General features: G+C 49.2%; 1 protein-coding gene across 4 annotated transcripts in view; it reads left to right on the top strand.

Annotated features, from left to right (window-relative positions):
* Positions 1-20,551, top strand: part of IL5RA (interleukin 5 receptor subunit alpha) — an 89,952-nt gene that overhangs the window by 51,098 nt on the left and 18,303 nt on the right. For 3 of the 4 annotated variants that reach the window (XM_072132000.1, XM_072132003.1, XM_072132002.1), the window contains exons 3-5: positions 14,573-14,721; positions 16,634-16,766; positions 17,022-17,154. In XM_072132000.1, the coding sequence (XP_071988101.1) occupies positions 14,573-14,721; positions 16,634-16,766; positions 17,022-17,154 (415 nt within the window). Of the gene's footprint in view, positions 1-12,124; positions 12,239-14,572; positions 14,722-16,633; positions 16,767-17,021; positions 17,155-20,551 lie in introns of those variants that run through there. The other variant, XM_072132001.1, reaches the window with a different exon arrangement.

The raw sequence follows: 20,551 nt of genomic DNA, 5'->3' as shown, positions 1-20,551 counted from the left end.
CCCCCCAGAATAAACAGAATACGGCCCCCCATATAAATATATACAGCCCCCCCCCAGAATAAAAAGAGTATGGTCCCCCATATAAATATATACAGCCCCCCCCCCCAGTGTAATAAGAATTTGGCCCCCTATATAAATATATACAGCCCCCCCAGTGTAATAAGAATTTGGCACCCCATATAAATATATACAGCCCCCCCCCCCCAGAATAAACAGAATACGGCTCCCCATATAAATATATACAGCCCCCCCAGAGTAAAAAGAGTATGGTCCCCCATATAAATATATACAGCCCCCCCAGAATAAACAGAATACGGCCCCCATATAAATATATACAGCCCCCCCCCAGAATAAACAGAATACTGCCCCCATATAAATATATACAGCCCCCCCAGAATAAACAGAATACGGCCCCCCATATAAATATATACAGCCCCCCCAGAATAAACAGAATACGGCCCCCCATATAAATATATACAGCTCCCCAGAATAAACAGAATACGGCCCCCCATATAAATATATACAGCCCCCCCAGAATAAACAGAATACGGCCCCCCATATAAATATATACAGCCCCCCCCCCAGTGTAATAAGAATGTGGCCCCTCATATCAATATTTACAGCCCCCCAGTAAAAAAAGGAATCTGGCCTCATAAGTATATATAGAAGTACAGCAGTAATCGCCTATATAATGCCACATTTAATTAATAATTGGACAATAAAAATAATAAAACTCATACTTACCTCGAGGCAGGGTGCTCCCATGGCACGCGGGTCCCGTATTCACGCGGCTCTTCTGGCAGCCGCGGCTCCGCTGAGTGACACAGGAGGCGTGACGTCATCATCTGCCGCCTGTGTCACTGCACTCTACGGAGCGACGCAAGCAGCCGGAATGGCGTTGTGTCGCTCCGCATGTAAATCGCGTCTACATGTATCTGTGTCTATATGTATCTGTACATCCTGTAAATCTTTTATTTTATATAAAAGTGAAAAACATAACAATAATAAACATAAATAAAGCCATAACTTCTGGCAAAAGAATTACAAAAGAACAAATATAAACGAAAATAAACTTACAAAACCTCCTGGCCCAGCCACACACACACCACACACTCAGCATGAAAACAAACAAAACCTTCACCCAGTCCCACCACCTAAATTTTTTTTTTTTTTTTTATCGAAATACACAGCAAAATGCACATAAATAAATAAACAATAAATAAACACAGAAATAACAATGAATATAACGGAAATAACTTTAACATTAAATAACATAAAATATAACTAACTAAATCCCACGCCCATCACCCTCCCCCCCCAGACACTGGTCTAACGCTATATAGTCCAGACCAGTGCCCAGGATCGTACAGTCCAAGTCCCGTCCACCCCCCTCCCAACCTAACACCCTAACATCAACACCCCAAAACCAACCAACCTATATACACACAAGAACTATAACTACATATAACTATATCACACTGTACACAAGATACAAACACATTAAACATATCAACATATATCAAAACCACATAAAGCCCAGGTTCGGTGCCTGCAAGCCGCTACATCACTACATGCCCAGATACAAAACAAAAATCTACAGTGTCAGCTTCAGCCCAACACCAGGAGAGGAGATGACAGACTAAGGGACACTAAAGGAGAACCCCCTCCAAAGGAGAGAGGCCCTCCCCGTGCCCAGCCTCTCATACTCCAGAGAGCGCACCTTCACCAGGTCACCCAGAATGTTCCTAACCACCTCATCCACCGGGAGGATTTTACGCTGCGTCGACACTAAACACCGTGCGTTCCACGTGTGGTACCTGACCACTAGACTAACTAGAAATAACGTGCAGCGGTCCCGGCCACCCAGGCCTCTGAATGCTCCATAGGCCCACTCCGCATAGGAGAGACCGGCCAACCCGGGCCAATGGATGGAAGCGCCCACCCGGTTGTACACCTCTGTGTTAAAGGGGCACTGAAGCAGGAAGTGGTCCATGCTCTCCAGCAGGCCACCGCACTCCTCCCGGGGACAACCCCTTTCCTCAGAGCTCCTACACTTCAGATTGTCCCTCACACACAGCTTTCCATGGAAGCAGCGCCAAGTCACGTCCCAAAACTTCAGGGGGATCCTGATGGAATTCAATAAACTCAAACCCACCCCAAGATCCCGACTTGGGCAATCCCTGAGGGCCAGAGGCTTCTGGAAATGGGTCAACAGAACCCTCTTGTCAAGGAGTTTCCTCGACATGGTCCTGATCTCCCACATTCCCAGACCCCACCGGCGAATCACCTTCAGAACCGGGGTAGCGTAAGCCGGAAGATGCCCATGCGGTGTACGGAGATCCTTCACTCGCCCTCCTGTCTCCCATTCCTGGAAGAAAGGCCGAAACCATCCCCTGCAGGAGTATACCCACGGAGGAGCCCATCCCCTGCAGGAGTATACCCACGGAGGAGCCCTCTCTTTCCAGAGGTTTGCTACATTGATCTTAAGAAAGGTATTCACTAGGAATACCACAGGGTTGACCATACACAACCCTCCTTGTCTCCTCGTGCGGTAAGTAACCTCCCTCTTGATTAGGTTCAGCCTATTCCCCCATAACAGCTGGAAGAACAGACTGTAGACCCGAGTCCAGAGGGGTTCTGGCAACATGCACACACTGCCCAGATATATCAGCAATGGGAGCAGGTAGGTTTTGATCAGATTAACCCTTTCTCTGAGGGTCAAAGACCAACCCTTCCACTGGTCCACCCTCTGAGCGGCGATCTTAAGCCTGCCATCCCAGTTTCGCATAGGGTAATCCCCCTGGCCAAATTCGATGCCGAGAACTTTGGCAGAGTCTTGGGGCCCTGGAAGAGTGTCCGGGAGATCAAAGCCTGGATCCCCCTCTCCCAGCCAGAGACTCTCACACTTATCCCGGTTGATCTTGGACCCAGAAGCCTCTGAGTAGCGGTCAACCTCTGACATCACCCATTGCGCCTCCCCTCTCGAGGACACAAAAACAGTGACGTCATCGGCATACGCTACCACCCTTAGAGTGGCTTCCGGTGCTGCCTGGTCCATCCCGACTCCCACCAACGGCCCACGATCAACCCTCCTAAGGAATGGGTCAATCGCGAACACGTATAAAAGTGGGCTCAGAGGACAACCCTGGCGAACACCAGACCCAACCTCAAAAGAGCGGCCAATCCAACCGTTCACAAGCGGGAAACTCTCTCCCCCTGCGTACAAAACTTTCAGCCAATTGACAAACTCCCCCGGCAGGCCATACCTCAGAAGGACAGACCAGAGGTACTCGTGGTTAACCCGATCAAACGCTTTTGCCTGATCCAAGGACAGCAAGTACCCCTTCCAGTTACCAGCCCTGCCCTGCTCCACTGCCTCCCGGACACAAAGCACAGCTCTAAATGTACTGCGGCCTGGAACAGAGCAGTGCTGGGTCCCCGAAAGAAGCCGGGGCGCAAACTGCACCAGCCGATTAAACAGCACCTTTGCCAAAACCTTTCTGTCCGTATTGAGAAGCGCTATGGGACGCCAGTTCTCAATACGAGATCGGTCCTTACCCTTTGACAGGATGATCAGGGCAGACCTCCTCATTGACTTCGGCAGAGCGCCCGAGGAAAGACACTCATTGAATACCTCAGTCAAGAGGGGAACCAAGGCGTCCTTAAAGGTCTTATAAAACTCAGATGTTAAGCCATCCGGACCCGGCGATTTCTTGAGGGCGAGCCCTTCAATCGCCAGGCTGACTTCCTCTTCCCTGATCATCTCTGTCAAAACATCAAGAGAGGGGTCTACTCCTGGCTCAGGGACAGTTTCAGCCAGGAAAGCCGACATCACATCCCGATCTAGATCCTTCCTGCCCAAGAGGTGCGAGTAGAAGGATCTGACGACCTCCAGAATCCCTGATCTGGACCTTTTCAGGGATCCCGTACTGTCAACCAGTCCTGTGACAACTTTACCATTCACTGACATCTTGCAGTTTCTGTAAGGGTCGGGCGAGCGGTATTTCCCGTAATCCCTCTCAAAAACCAAAGATGCGTGTCTATCGTACTGACACCTCTTCAGCAAGGATTTCACTCTGGAGATGTCCTCACGACTACCTCCAGTTGAGACGAGATGCTCGAGTTTCCTCCTCAGGCCCTGATACAGGCGGTACCTGTCCAGGCTCCTGAGGCTCGAGAGCTGGCGGAAGAATCTCGCCACCCTTTTCTTGAGCATCTCCCACCACTCTGACTTACTGCTACAAAGGCCCAGCAATGGTACCTGGCTCTGAAGAAAGTCCTCAAAGGATTGTCTGATCTCCGCTTCCTCCAGGAGAGACGAATTGAGCTTCCAGTAGCCTCTTCCCATCCGGGGGGTCTCTGTAACATTCAGAGAAAACAAAATTAAACAGTGGTCGGAGAACTCCACCTCAACAACGGACACTGCTGAAGAGATGGCTTCCTCCTTTAAATAAAACCTGTCTATTCTAGACCTGCAGCTACCCCTGTAATAGGTGAACCCCGCGTGGCCTGGGGTGTGCCGGATGTGGACATCCACCAGGCGAGCCTCACTAGCTATGCTATTAAGTGCGACGCTATCATAAGTCAGCTTGTCTCTGGAACCCCCCCTATCCTGGGACCTCGTGACAGCATTGAAGTCCCCTCCAAAGACCACCTGCCGACTTGTAAAAAGGTAGGGCTTGATCCTCATAAAGAGACACTTCCTGTCCCACTTGGACTGGGGACCATAGATGTTAATAAGACGAAGTTCTTGTCCCTTCATGAGGACATCCAGGATCAGGCACCTCCCCATTTCTAACTCAATAACTCGTCGGCATTCTACCGGTGCGGTAAAAAGGACCGCCACTCCGCTATACGGCTCGGCCGCAAGAGACCAATAGGAAGGCCCGTGTCTCCATTCCCTCTTAGCTTTAAACACGGCCGCCAAATCTGGCAGCCTGGTCTCCTGCAAAAATAAAATGTCGGCTTCAACACGGCCGAGAAAATCAAAGGCCGCAAATCTAGCCGCATCAGACTTAATGCTGGCGACATTAATGGACGCCAGCGTCAACGGAGTGGGTGCCGCCATCATGAGTGATTGAGTTAGACGGCTTTTTTCTTACTACCTCCCTTCCCTCTACTGTCCTCTGAGGATGATCCCCTTTCTTTTTTACCATCAGAATTGGGGCAACTTCTCTTTAATGAAATCGAGGTGTCCATGTTATTACTGGCCCCCAAGGACCCACCCGGACCACCCTCTCCTTCGTCCTTGTCTCCTGACTCTGAGTCAGTCTCCCACTCTGAGGACCCAGCATCCCCAGAGGATAGAGACTCAGCGCCCCCCGCAGGCTGCTCCGCCGCCACCTCCAGAACCCCACCCTCAGCCTCTCTTCCCGAGGAGGCGATCTCATCGAGGGTGAGGAACCGGTTGGAAAGCTCAACCAGAGGGGAGGAAGTTTTCCCTTCCTTAGGTACCTTAGATACGCCGCGTTTTTTCTTTTTCTGCTTGCGCTTATTTTCTAGCCAAATCCTGTTATCCTCATCCATACTCTCATAATGGGAGGACGTGGAGGACATGGCACCTTTCTCGCGCTCCATCCTCCTGACCTCCTCATCCAACTCATCATCCCTCAGGGCCTCAGTAGCATGACCAGCCTCTGAGGAAGGACCAAGGGTCACCCCAGCAACCTGAGGCTTCCCCCGTTCTCTCCCTTTTTGTCTGGCTTCAAGCCGCCTCAACTGAGAAGGTGACTTATTCTTACTTTTCTTCACAGGCCCCTCAGCTCCTCCACCTCTGCTGGTACCTTCCCCAGCAGAAGCAACCTCATGGCTCTCCTCCACTGGGGTCACAACCGCATTGGCAAAGGAGCGAGGACAACGGCTGAAAGGGTGACCGAGCTCACCACACAGGTTACACCTAATGTCCTTACAGGATGCAGCGAGATGACCTAGCCCACCACACAAAGCGCACTTCTGCACTTGGCAGCTGGCGCTAAAGTGTGTGGGGTCACCGCACCTGTGACAGACCTTCGGCTGCCCCTGGTAGAAAATCAGGATTCTGTCCCGTCCAAGAAAGGCTGAAGAAGGAATGTGGGCGACTGTGCCGCCTGAACACTTCAACTTCATCATGAAGGTCCAGGTCCCAGACCAAATGCCAAATTCATCGCGGTTTTTCTGCGGTACCTGTACAACCTCACCATAACGACTTAGCCAAGTCATGATGTCCATGCAAGAAAGTGACTCGTTACGGGTCAAAACGGTCACTTTCTTGACTGTGTTTTGGCGAGACACTGCTTGCACAGCAAAGTCTCGCCATGCGGGCTCGTTCTTTGCCAGCTCATAATTCGACCAGAAGAGCTCTAAGCCCTCCGGCCGAACAAAGCTGACATCGAACTCCGGAGTACCATAAGGATGTATCAGGGCAAAGATGTCACTAGCCCTGAAGTTCATCTTCAGGAGGAGCTCCACCACCCTTGACCTGGGTGGGCATGCGTCACTGCCCCTCCAGCGAAGACGAACCACATTCCTACGGGCAGCTCCGGGCCCGGTTGTGGGTAAAGACCATACAGTCTCTCCCCCCCTTTTCTCTTGGAAGGCTGCCAGACCATGCCTGTCTGTCCAGAAGGACAGATCAACCTCTCTCCCCTCTACAGTGATTGACTTTTCCCCTCTCCTGAGAGCCTCCAGAAGACGCCTTTGCAAAACGCTATTCCCAGAGCCAGGAGACAAGGAGTTAACCCCACTTGCCCCAGCGGTGACACTCGCATAGCTCCTTATGGGAGCGGCCACCACTGGGGGTGCAGATGGTCCAGCACTCACACCAGGATCCCCCTCAGCACCATTCACCACCCCAACATTCACCACACTATGTACAATACTGCCTCGCTTCCTTGCATCACTCACACCAGCTGGGCCAGGAGGACCAGGGGTTGCCTCGGCGTCACTGGGCACTGGGGGTAGAGCCACCTCCATAGCTGATACAGCCTGAGAAGAGGCAGCTCCAACCCCGATCTTACTTGTGCCCTCTGCCTCATTGGCATTAACCCCTTGTTGTCCAGCAGTTTTTATAATGTTTGAGCATCGCTGCTCGATTGGTGGTAGAGGCCTCTTGTCCTTACAGACTCCAGACAGTCTTTTTGCCCCTTTCATATCTTCAGAGTTTGATGCACCAATACAGAATAATACTTTTTCTGCGCCTTTCTCTGCAGGCTGCACGGGATGTTTGGGAGGCGCCGCACTACAAGCCCCAGCAGCCCCATCACACTGCCGCTGCTCACCGGAGCAAGCAACAGCGCTAAGGGCCACAGGAGCCACCGCCACTGCCCCTGGCACTTGGCCACCCCCCCCTCCCACTAGGGGGCAGCGCACAGTACCAGGACCTGCCGGATCGCCCTCACTGTCCGGCCTTTCGGCCGATGCCTTCCCTGCACCATCCTTGCTACTACAAACAAGGCTGGTGCTCTGCGCCATGATGGAACGTGGCTTTGCACTCTCCCCGCACCCTGGCACCGAGTCCACTGCAGGATTCGTGCTGGGCTGGGTAACGGGGCCTACACGACAGGCTGGCACTGCTGCCTGCCCGGAGGGAACAGGGAGGGGACGAAACACCAGATTCACCTCCTGAGAGGCCTTGGTCTTCTTGGGTCTCGTCTTCTTTCTCTTTAGGTCGTCATCTGGCAAATCATCGCCGAAGGAAAAGTTCTGGAGGTGAACTGGGGACTCGAGCTGACGGATCTGAGCCATTAGCGCCCCCCCCCTGGCCGCTGTCATCACTTTCCTCCTCCAGGTTGGCAGAGCCGCAGCCTGATGGTAATGGCGCTTGCTCTGCAGGCAGCCTGTCGTGCGAGGCCTGCTGGTGTTGGTGCAGGCCACCAGACGGACACGGCAGGTCTTCCTCATCCTCCTCATCATCTCCATCATCCGCCTGGATCTCAAGCCCCTTCAGCTTTCTCAGCTGCTCCTGGCGCATGTCATCAAACCTCGCATCATTCTCCAATTTTTCACGAAACGGACCGCTGTGCTCACGGATAAGATGACGCTTCTCCTGCAGAGCGGTGACCTCGGCTTTTAGTCTGTCTATGGTGTTAAGAAGATCAGACTTTTTCTTTCTCTGCGTAGCCACCCCCGCTAGGGCCACGGTCTCCCTTATCTCCTCCTGGAGCCTCCTCAGCGCTTTTCCAGCTTCCTCGTACTCACGGAGGTGCTCAGCAATCCGGGAGCCATAGATGGAAGCAGACTCCCGGGCCTTAAGATCACCCCATGCTTTTTGCACACCCCCGTGAGCACCCAGCTTTTCAGCTGAACCACCCAGCTTTCCCGCACATACATCCAGCTTTCCAGGAGGAGCACTTAGGCTGATGTCACTTGCCTTGATCTTCTGTGTTCCGGAGACCTTGCGGCTTCCCTGGGTCTTGGGGGTAGCAGCCGAGGTCACATCGCTGCGTCCTTGGCTCCGGGCAGATCTTCTCACGCCATCAGTTTTGGCCGGTAACTTGTTTTTCCTGCCTCCCGCCGGCCTGGTCCGGGAGACAGGAGCCTGGGACTTTCCAGCTTGATTCATCCCAGAGAACCCACTCCCTCCCTGGGGAGGAGAGAGCAGGCCTGGGTGGATTGGGTTTGCTCCAGGTGGTGCAGGAGCTCAGCAGCACACAACCACACCCGTCAGTAGCTCACAGCAGAATGAGAATGCACTCACTATTCTGCTGCTGGTGCAGTCACTGTGTACATACATGACATTACTTATCCTGTACTGATCCTGAGTTACATCCTGTATTATACTCCAGAGCTGCACTCACTATTCTGCTGCTGGTGCAGTCACTGTGTACATACATGACATTACTTATCCTGTACTGATCCTGAGTTACATCCTGTATTATACTCCAGAGCTGCACTCACTATTCTGCTGCTGGTGCAGTCGCTGGGTACATACATGACATTACTTATCCTGTACTGATCCTGAGTTACATCCTGTATTATACTCCAGAGCTGCACTCACAATTCTGCTGTGTACATACATGACATTACTTATCCTGTACTGATCCTGAGTTACATCCTGTATTATACCCCAGAGCTGCACTCACTATTCTGCTGCTGGTGCAGTCACTGTGTACATACATGACATTATTTATCCTGTACTGATCCTGAGTTACATCCTGTATTATACTCCAGAGCTGCACTCACTATTCTGCTGCTGGTGCAGTCGCTGGGTACATACATGACATTACTTATCCTGTACTGATCCTGAGTTACATCCTGTATTATACTCCAGAGCTGCACTCACTATTCTGCTGCTGGTGTAGTCACTGTACATACATGACATTATTTATCCTGTACTGATCCTGAGTTACATCCTGTATTATACCCCAGAGCTGCTCTCACTATTCTGCTGGTGCAGTCACAGTGTACATACATGACATTACTTATCCTGTACTGATCCTGAGTTACATCCTATATTATACTCCAGAGCTGCACTCACTATTCTCCCATCACTCTGTGTTGGTGCAGTTTCTCGCTCGCTGTGGGTTAGACACATATTATATTACAGCTGGAGGTCAGTGTATTGTAGGACACATATTGATCACAATCTATGACCTTGAGTTGTTTCTCCTCACATTCCTGGTGCAGACTTTTCCTGCCTTTAGTCTTTAATAATTTTAATAACTTTAATAATTTTTGCCTAAGTCACAATATTGTAAAGAGAATTTTCTAGTTTCATTGATTGCACCAAATATTTGACTTTTTTCTCATGACTCCGCACATTTCTGTCTCTATGTGTTGGATCCAGTGTAAATCACTAGATCTTCCTGACTGCAACATTGAAGATTTTAAAGTCCTTGCATTAAAAGACAAATCTCAGAGAGAAAGGAGGGTCTGGGTCTTTGACACTCTGAGAACAGGGAACCTGTCAGCAGGGACCTCATTTTCACTACAGACAGGTTGCAGAAGCCCATCACACCTGCAGTGCACATCTGCCTCTCTGCCTTCTCTAAGCATTTACATTACAATATAATTGTGTGTTTTAACTTACCTTGCACTCTGACAGAATCCTCTGTGTAGTCCCAGGGGTTGGGCTTTGGTTTTGTTTGTCTTGTCTGTGCTGCAGACTCCTCAGCTCTCAGCCACCACCTCAGCTCCTGTACAGCTCCTCCTTCTCCCACTGATGTCAGCTCTCCAGGCTGTGAGCTCTGTGAAGGAGGAGGAAGGAGCTGTACAGGAGCACAAAGGTGGAGGATGAGAGCTGAGGAGTCTTCTGCAGCATAGACGAGGCACATGTTGTTTTTTGGAAATGCATCCAAACCAAAACCCAACCCCTGGGACTACACAGAGGTTTCTGTCAGGTGCAAGGGAAGTTATAACACACAATTATATTGTAATGCAAATGCTTAGAGAAGGCAGAAAGACAGATGTGCACTGCAGGAGTGATGGGCTCCTGAACTGAGGACCCTAGTGACATGTTCCCTTTAAGTAATCTGCTCCTCAGACTTTATGGGGTCATCACTGCCCTGGACCAGAACTCAGTCGAGGGACAGTAAACATCTCACTCCCTAAGTGCTGGGACAGTTATTGCTACGAGCGTTTCCTTCTCTTCTTCCATAGATTGTTCTGTCTCTTATCACTTGCCTCCTCCATCACATGTGGCGTTTTGAACCCGTTTTTGGCCCGTTTTTAAGCAGTCTGTTTTTTAAAAAAAACGCATGTGTTTTTGACAGGTTTTACCAATTATCTTAATTAAAACTGGTGAAAAACGGATGCGTTTAAAAAAAAAACATGCTTAAAAACTGGCCAAAATCGGGTTCAAAGCGCCACGTGTGCCGCCGGCCTTAGTCTGGTGACTGTGTCCATCTGTTCTATTAGATGTTGTCTTCTACCTGATGAAGAAAGCCTGAAATTGTCACCTGATTAATTCTCCAATAAGTAAATTCTTTGCAATTGAGATTTTTGAGTAACATTGGGAAACAGGACGGCAGAAATTTTGTATCTCAGCCACAAGTCGCGGCGTAGACTGACACACCCGAGCGTCTTGATACATTGTAACGGATCCTGTTTGTTATGTTTGTTCTGTTTTAATAACAAGTTGCAGATGTGTAGTAAGAAGATCACCAGATGGGAGAATAGAGACCTGGCAATGCCGAGGAAGCAGCACTGCAGTGTAAAGCACGGGGGAGCGGCAGAGCAGGGACCTCTCATGACGTAGCGGGTGGAGGGGGGACTTCCTGAGGGCGCGTTCACACGTTGCGTTTTGACCTGCGTTTTCATTGCGTTTGAAACGCATATACAACAGCTGAGGAGGCGATATGCCTAATTACATAACTGTTAACATTTCCGTTTACAAAACGCATCGTAAATGCAATGTTAACACACATGTTAACAAAGCGTTAACACACGCATTTTGTTAACGCATGCGTTAACATTGCGCTTACAAACCTAAACGGTAATGTAATTAGGCAAATTACCTCTCATCAGCTGTTGTATATGCGTTTCAAACGCAATGAAAACGCAACCAAAACGCAACGTGGGAACGCGCCCTCAGGCTCCCAACAGTCCTGAGACAAATCTAGTTATACAGATAGATACTGCTGAGGCGTAAGGGTGGTGGCACACGCGGCGTTTTGAACACGTTTTTAGTCATTTGTTTTCAGTCCGATAAAAACGCATCCTTTTTGTTACTGTTTTGTCCGTTTTCCCAATTTTCTTAATACATAAACAGGTTGTAGGCAGCCCAACGCATGGTAAGCGGTCAAAAACAGTCAAAACGGATGCGTTTTTAAACGGACTGAAGGACCAAAATAATAGGGATAGGTTCCAGAATTTGGGACACAGTAACAATCACTAAGTTATCGGCCGCTATGTTACTCATATTAAACCTTCCTATTGGGTAGAGTGCGGCTCTTGACTATATTGTATTCATGAAACAGCAAGTCCTGGATGAACAATCCTGTGATCATTCATGGAGTTGTGCTAAGTTTTCGGCTGATATCTGCGGGGTTTCTTGGAAAGGTCTCAGAGGGATCATTAGTTTGGGATAATTGCAGTAAGTTTGGCTGTGATGGGAGTGCGTGGGCCGGGAGGCGCTGGACCCGCACAGCTGGAATCTGTCTGCAGCTGATATCAGGATAAGACGCGGCTGCTGCTCATTACTGCTGATCAAATACTTCAATATATTAGAGGAAATGTTCCTACTGTTGGGAAATGACTCCCTGGATGGTGACCCTAGGGTCAAAGAGAAACCAGAGTTACTCCAATGGCAAACCATCAGCAGGTGAGACCATACAGACTACAGCCAATGTTATGTATTGTCCCTGGAGAGATGTGTAATCAGACCTCACACTGCTGTGCTCTGTGCTCTCTGCAGCCAGTGTTATGTATTGTCCCTGGAGAGAAGTGTAATCAGACCTCACACTGCTGTGCTCTGTGCTCTCTGCAGCCAGTGTTATGTATTGTCCCTGGAGAGATGTGTAATCAGACCTCACACTGCTGTGCTCTGTGCTCTCTGCAGCCAGTGTTATGTATTGTCCCTGGAGAGATGTGTAATCAGACCTCACACTGCTGTGCTCTGTGCTCTCTGCAGCCAGTGTTATGTATTGTCCCTGGAGAGATGTGTAATCAGACCTCACACTGCTGTGCTCTGTGCTCTCTGCAGCCAATGTTATGTATTGTCCCTGGAGAGATGTGTAATCAGACCTCACACTGCTGTGCTCTGTGCTCTCTGCAGCCAGTGTTATATATTGTCCCTGGAGAGATGTGTAATCAGACCTCACACTGCTGTGCTCTGTGCTCTCTGCAGCCAGTGTTATGTATTGTCCCTGGGGAGATGTGTAATCAGACCTCACACTGCTGTGCTCTGTACTTTCTGCCGCCAGTGTTATGTATTGTCCCTGGAGAGATGTGTAATCATACCTCACACTGCTGTGCTCTGTGCTCTCTGCAGCCAGTGTTATGTATTGTCCCTGGAGAGATGTGTAATCAGACATCACACTGCTGTGCTCTGTGCTCTCGGCAGCCAGTGTTATGTATTGTCCCTGGAGAAACGTGTACTCAGACCTCACACTGCTGTGCTCTGTGCTCTCTGCAGCCAGTGTTATGTATTGTACCTGGAGAGATGTGTAATCAGACCTCACACTGCTGTGCTCTCTGCAGCCAGTGTTATGTATTGTACCTGGAGAGATGTGTAATCAGACCTCACACTGCTGTGCTCTGTGCTCTCTGCAGCCAGTGTTATGTATTGTCCCTGGAGAGATGTGTAATCAGACCTCACACTGCTGTGCTTTGTGCTCTCTGCAGCCAGTGTTATGTATCATCCCTGGAGAGATGTGTAATCAGACCTCACACTGCTGTGCTCTGTGCTCTCTGCAGCCAGTGTTATGTATTGTCCCTGGAGAGATGTGTAATCAGACCTCACACTGCTGTGCTCTGTGCTCTCTGCAGTCATTGTTATGTATTGTCCCTGGAGAGATGTGTAATCAGACCTCACACTGCTGTGCTCTGTGCTCCCTGCAGCCAGTGTTATGTATTGTCCCTGGAGAGATGTGTAATCAGACCTCACACTGCTGTGCTCTGTGCAGCCAGTGCTATGTATTGTCCCTGGAGAGATGTGTAATCAGATGTTATTGTATGTTGTATGAAGCAGCAGGTTTGTGATAAATACACTCATTTTCCAGAAATGCAGCTCCTCCTAGTGCACTCGGGGCGTGTCCTCACACTGCTGTGCTCTGTGCTCTCTGCAGCCAATGTTATGTATTGTCCCTGGAGAGATGTGTAATCAGACCTCACACTGCTGTGCTCTGTGCTCTCTGCAGCCAGTGTTATATGTTGTCCCTGGAGAGATGTGTAATCAGACCTCACACTGCTGTGCTCTGTGCTCTCTGCAGCCAGTGTTATATATTGTCCCTGGAGAGATGTGTAATCAGACCTCACACTGCTGTGCTCTGTACTTTCTGCTGCCAGTGTTATGTATTGTCCCTGGAGAGATGTGTAATCAGACCTCACACTGCTGTGCTCTGTGCTCCCTGCAGCCAGTGTTATGTATTGTCCCTGGAGAGATGAGTAATCAGACCTCACACTGCTGTGCTCTGTGCTCCCTGCAGCCAGTGTTATGTATTGTCCCTGGAGAGATGTGTAATCAGACCTCACACTGCTGTGCTCTGTGCTCTCTGCAGCCAGTGTTATGTATTGTCCCTGGTGAGATGTGTAATCATACCTCACACTGCTGTGCTCTGTGCTCTCTGCAGCCAGTGTTATGTATTGTCCCTGGAGAGATGTGTAATCAGACCTCACACTGCTGTGCTCTGTGCTCTCTGCATCCGGTGTTATGTATTGTCCCTGGAGAGATGAGTAATCAGATGTTATTGTATGTTGTATGAAGCAGCAGGTTTGTGATAAATACACTCATTTTCCAGAAATGCAGCTCCTCCTAGTGCACTCGGGGCGTGTCCTCACACTGCTGTGCTCTATGCTCTCTGCAGTGTTAATACACAGTCTGTTTAATAACTTTAGGTTGTTGTTTGTACAGTACTTCATCTGAAGATTTTATGACTTGTGCCCTCACCTCATAATATAAATAACCAAAGTAAATAATTCTGCTTCTAATATTCAGATCACATTGAACCTCCACAAGACCTGAACATCGCCGTCCCCTTTCTCGGTAAGATTGTTCTGACCTGGAAACACAGCAAAGCCCCGGAGAACAAAACCATCATCTACCACGTGAATATCAGCACCCCGGAAAAAACAGATATATACAAGGTAAGATCCCCGGGTTATACCGGCTGTACATATATCATTATATACAGGAGATCCCCAGGTTATACCGGCTGTACATATATCATTATATACAGGAGATCCCCAGGTTATACCGGCTGTACATATATCATTATATACAGGAGATCCCCAGGTTATACCGGCTGTACATATATCATTATATACAGGAGATCCCCAGGTTATACCGGCTGTACATATATCATTATATACAGGAGATCCCCAGGTTATACCGGCTGTACATATATCATTATATACAGGAGATCCCCAGGTTATACCGGCTGTACATATATCATTATATACAGGAGATCCCCAGGTTATACCGGCTGTACATATATCATTATATACAGGAGATCCCCAGGTTATACCGGCTGTACATATATCATTATATACAGGAGATCTCCAGGTTATACCGGCTGTACATATATCATTATATACAGGAGATCCCCAGGGTATACCGGCTGTACATATATCATTATATACAGGAGATCTCCAGGTTATACCGGCTGTACATATATCATTATATACAGGAGATCCCCAGGTTATACCAGCTGTACATATATCATTATATACAGGAGATCCCCAGGTTATACCGGCTGTACATATATCATTATATACAGGAGATCCCCAGGTTATACCGGCTGTACATATATCATTATATACAGGAGATCCCCAGGTTATACCGGCTGTACATATATCATTATATACAGGAGATCCCCAGGTTATACCGGCTGTACATATATCATTACATACAGGAGATCCCCAGGTTATACCGGCTGTACATATATCATTATATACAGGAGACCCCCAGGTTATACCGGCTGTACATATATCATTATATACAGGAGATCCCCGGGTTATACCGGCTGTACATATATCATTATATACAGGACATCCCCGGGTTATACCGGCTGTACATATATCATTATATACAGGAGATCCCCAGGTTATACCGGCTGTACATATATCATTATATACAGGAGATCCCCAGGTTATACCGGCTGTACATATATCATTATATACAGGAGATCCCCAGGTTATAGGGGCTGTACATATATCATTATATACAGGAGATCCCCAGGTTATACCGGCTGTACATATATCATTATATACAGGAGATCCCCAGGTTATACCGGCTGTACATATATCATTATATACAGGAGATCCCCAGGTTATACCGGCTGTACATATATCATTATATACAGGAGATCCCCAGGTTATACCGGCTGTACATATATCACTATATACAGGAGATCCCCAGGTTATACCGGCTGTACATATATCACTATATACAGGAGATCCCCAGGTTATACCGGCTGTACATATATCATTATATACAGGAGATCCCCAGGTTATACCGGCTGTACATATATCATTATATACAGGAGATCTCCAGGTTATACCGGCTGTACATATATCATTATATACAGGAGATCCCCAGGTTATACCAGCTGTACATATATCATTATATACAGGGGATCCCCAGGTTATACCAGCTGTACATATATCATTATATACAGGAGATCCCCAGGTTATAGCGGCTGTACATATATCATTATATACAGGAGATCCCCAGGTTATACCGGCTGTACATATATCATTATATACAGGAGATCCCCAGGTTATAGCGGCTGTACATATATCATTATATACAGGAGATCCCCAGGTTATACCGGCTGTACATATATCATTATATACAGGAGATCCCCAGGTTATACCGGCTGTACATATATCATTATATACAGGAGATCCCCAGGTTATACCGGCTGTACATATATCATTATATACAGGAGATCCCCAGGTTATACCTGCTGTACATATATCATTATATACAGGAGATCCCCAGGTTATAGCGGGATCTATTCCTCTATATTCAGTGAGTTTCTGTCTTGTCCTGTAGACTCGGGATAATGTCTCCTCTCGGTCCATGCTTGAGCTGTATCGGGGTCTCCGCGCTTCCGTTGCTGCACAAGTAATTGATGATAATCCTATAATCAGCCAGTGGGTTTCTGCAGAGCTGCCCCCGTATCCAGGTGAGTGGCAGCGCAGCACAGAGGATTTCAGGAGAGCTGGGTCGGGCGTGTTACTTGTCTTACAGGAGATCACAGGTCAGCAGCACAGAGGATTTCAGGAGTGGAGCGTATGGAGAATGTTCTGATATTCTGGAGGTTCCTGGATGCTGCATTATGTATGGGTAGCAGCTCGGCCTCACAGCAGCACAGAGTGTTTGCAGCAAACCTTCCCTCATCTTGTCCACTAACGATCTTACGTCTGTATTTGCCTTTAAGGGATTGAAGGAACATCGGCCACTAATGTCTCCTGTCAGATCGATTTAGTGGCATCCGGATATTCTTCCCTCGGGTGCACCTGGGTTCCTGGGGGCCGGGCCCCTGCAGACACTGAGTACCACCTATACTACAGGTATCAGCACTCTCATCATTGTAAGGGGAATAGTGGGGGTTGTAAGTACTGGATGTTTTGTGCCACACTGCGCCCCTACTAGTGGCGGCCACTCTGCGCCCCTACCAGTGGCGGCCACTCTGCGCCCCTACCAGTGGCGGCCACTCTGCGCCCCTACCAGTGGCGTGCACACTGCGCGCCTACCAGTGGCGTGCACACTGCGCGCCTACCAGTGGCGTGCACACTGCGCGCCTACCAGTGGCGTGCACACTGCGCGCCTACCAGTGGCGTGCACACTGCGCGCCTACCAGTGGCGTGCACACTGCGCGCCTACCAGTGGCGTGCACACTGCGCGCCTACCAGTGGCGTGCACACTGCGCGCCTACCAGTGGCGTGCACACTGCGCGCCTACCAGTGGCGTGCACACTGCGCGCCTACCAGTGGCGTGCACACTGCGCGCCTACCAGTGGCGTGCACTCTGCGCGCCTACCAGTGGCGTGCACTCTGCGCGCCTACCAGTGGCGTGCACTCTGCGCCCCTACCAGTGGCGGCCACACTGCGCCCCTACCAGTGGCGGCCACACTGCGCCCCTACCAGTGGCGGCCACTCTGCGCCCCTACCAGTGGCGGCCACTCTGCGCCTGTTAGGATTGGGTACACAAAAGACAGGGGATAGTGTGCCCTGAGCTTGCCCCAGCCTCTGTCCCTTCCTATAGCCCCCCCACGCTAAACCGTGGGGCGACTACTTGAAGACTCGGAATACTCTGGTTTAAGTGCGGGAAGGGAAATACAAACAGACTGACGAACATAAAACACAAAAGAATCGTAAACTAGCCGGAGTCACAACGGGAGGGTACGTCAATAGCAAAGTCAGTAAGCAATAAGTCAATGTCAAAAACTAGCCGAGGTAACAACAATACAGATACAGAGCAATACAACCTAGTGCAGCAAGCAAGTGGAGAAAGAGATTTCAAACACTGGCACAGGTGACTAGTGAAGCTGCAATTTATGCAGCCAGAACTCCACCTCCAGAACCTGATAGGAGCTGGACAGCATCTGGGAATTAACCCCTCACGGTGCAGAACAACAGGCACCAAGCTGAGGTTCAAAGTCCCAGCCACTCCTAGACAGCGCGAGATCTTAGCAGCCGCTGCCCAGGACGAGAGGTGGAGTTTGCGCGGACACGCGCCGGGGTTCGGAGAACGCTGCTGCCACCACCAGAAGTTCCAGCATTCTCCCTAGCGAACCTGACAGTACCCCCCCCCTGACGGGGGGCCTTCGGACCCCTAGATCTTAAAGATGGCTTCTGAGGGTAGGTCTGATGAAACAACCTGAGTAACCGTGGAGCATGAACATCTCTAGCCGGAACCCAAGACCTATCCTCAGGACCAAAACCTTTCCAATGGACCAGGTACTGCAGGGAGTTACCTACCCATCTGGAATTCACAATTTTTTCTACCTCAAATTCAAGATTCCCCTCCACAATAGATGGAGAAGGAGGGTCAGAAAGAGGCAAAACAGGCTCAACATAGCGCTTCAGAAGACTCTTATGGAAGGTGTTATGGACCCGCCACCCTGCTGGAAGTGTAATCTTGAAGGAAACCGGGTTAACAATATGAGTAACAACAAACGGACCCACAAACCTGGGCGCAAACTTCAAAGAGGGGACCTTCAATTTAAGGTTTTTCGTGGATAACCACACTTTATCCCCCACCACAAACGTATCGGAGTTAGTGCGCCTTCTTTCAGTTTGTTGGACCATAGAATTTTGTGCCCTCTGAATATTCCCCCGAACCTGTGACCAGAGTGAGCGCAACTTGGATGTAATGGCTTCCGCTCGAGGAATATTAGAGACAGGCACAGATGAAAAAGAGAAACGAGGATGAAAACCATAATTGCAGAAAAACGGAGATACCTGTGTGGACGAACTACTGTGGTTATTAATAGCAAATTCTGCCAACGGAAGGAATTTCACCCACTGGTCCTGACTGTCCGAGACAAAGAGTCGCAGATATTGAATCATCTCCTGATTCATTCTCTCGGACTGACCATTAGACTCAGGGTGAAACGCCGACGAGAACGATAAATTAACTTCCAGTCTAGAACAAAATGCTCGCCAAAATTTGGAAACAAATTGTACGCCCCTATCTGACACAATATCATCTGGTATACCATGGAGGCGTACAATATTCTGTATAAACAATTCAGCTAATTCTTCAGCTGAAGGCAACTTTTTTAACGGAACAAAGTGTCCCATTTTAGAGAAACGGTCCACTACTACCCAAACCACTGTACAGCCTTGAGACGCTGGCAGATCAGTGACAAAGTCCATAGACACTTTAGACCACGGCCTGGTGGGAACTGGAAGCGGAAGAAGAGGCCCCTCAGGACGTCTCCTGGGAGTCTTTCCTCGCGCACAGACCTGACAGGCTTGGACAAATGCGTGCACATCATTAGTCATGTGAGGCCACCAGTAACTTCTCTTTAAGAGATCCAAGGTACTCCGCATTCCCGGATGACCTGCCAACACCGAGCAATGCGTCTCCTCCAACACTCTCAAACGACAAGAAAGAGGAACAAATAATTTGCCTTCCGGAAGGTCTTTAGGTGCAGATCTTTGTTCTGCTAAAATTTGAGAGGAGAGGTGGGAGGAGACAGCTGCCAGCACAACCCCTGGAGACAAAATATTACTGTCAGTAGCCTCTGGAAGCTCAGGAGTCCCGAAGCTACGGGACAAGGCATCAGCCTTCACATTTTTTGACCCAGGTCGGTAGGTGACCACAAAATTGAAGCGAGAGAAAAACAAGGCCCACCTAGCCTGACGTGAGTTCAAACGTTTAGCAGTATCCAAATATACTAAGTTCTTATGATCCGTGAGCATAGTGATCGGATGAAGAGCTCCCTCCAAAAAGTGTCGCCAGACTTCAAATGCCCACTTAATGGCAAGGAGCTCTCGATTACCAATATCATAATTCCTCTCACAAGAGGAAAACTTTCTAGAGAAATATGCACAGGGCCTAAGTCTGGTGAGAGTGGAGGACCCCTGAGACAACACTGCACCAACTCCTACCTCGGAGGCATCCACCTCCACAACAAACGGTAGAGAGAGGTCAGGTTGAACCAAGACTGGGGCTGACGAGAATGCCGCTTTTAAAGTTTCAAACGCTGAGCAAGCGGCAGGGGACCAATTGTTCGGATCAGCACCCTTACGGGTTAGATCCGTGAGGGGTTTGGCGATCACGGAAAAGTTCTTTATAAAGTTCCGATAATAGTTAGCGAAACCTAAAAAACGTTGTAGGGCCTTAAGATTGGTAGGCCGAACCCAGTCCGTGAGCGCCTGAACCTTACTCGGATCCATCTGTACATCAGAGGGAGTCACAACATAACCTAAGAAGGAAACCTTCTGGACGCAAAAAACA

Source organism: Engystomops pustulosus, unplaced genomic scaffold, assembly GCF_040894005.1.
Source record: "Engystomops pustulosus unplaced genomic scaffold, aEngPut4.maternal MAT_SCAFFOLD_197, whole genome shotgun sequence".
Lineage (NCBI taxonomy): Eukaryota > Metazoa > Chordata > Amphibia > Anura > Leptodactylidae > Engystomops > Engystomops pustulosus.
Note: the sequence above shows the minus strand (reverse complement) of the source record. Positions and strands in the feature narration are given on the sequence as shown.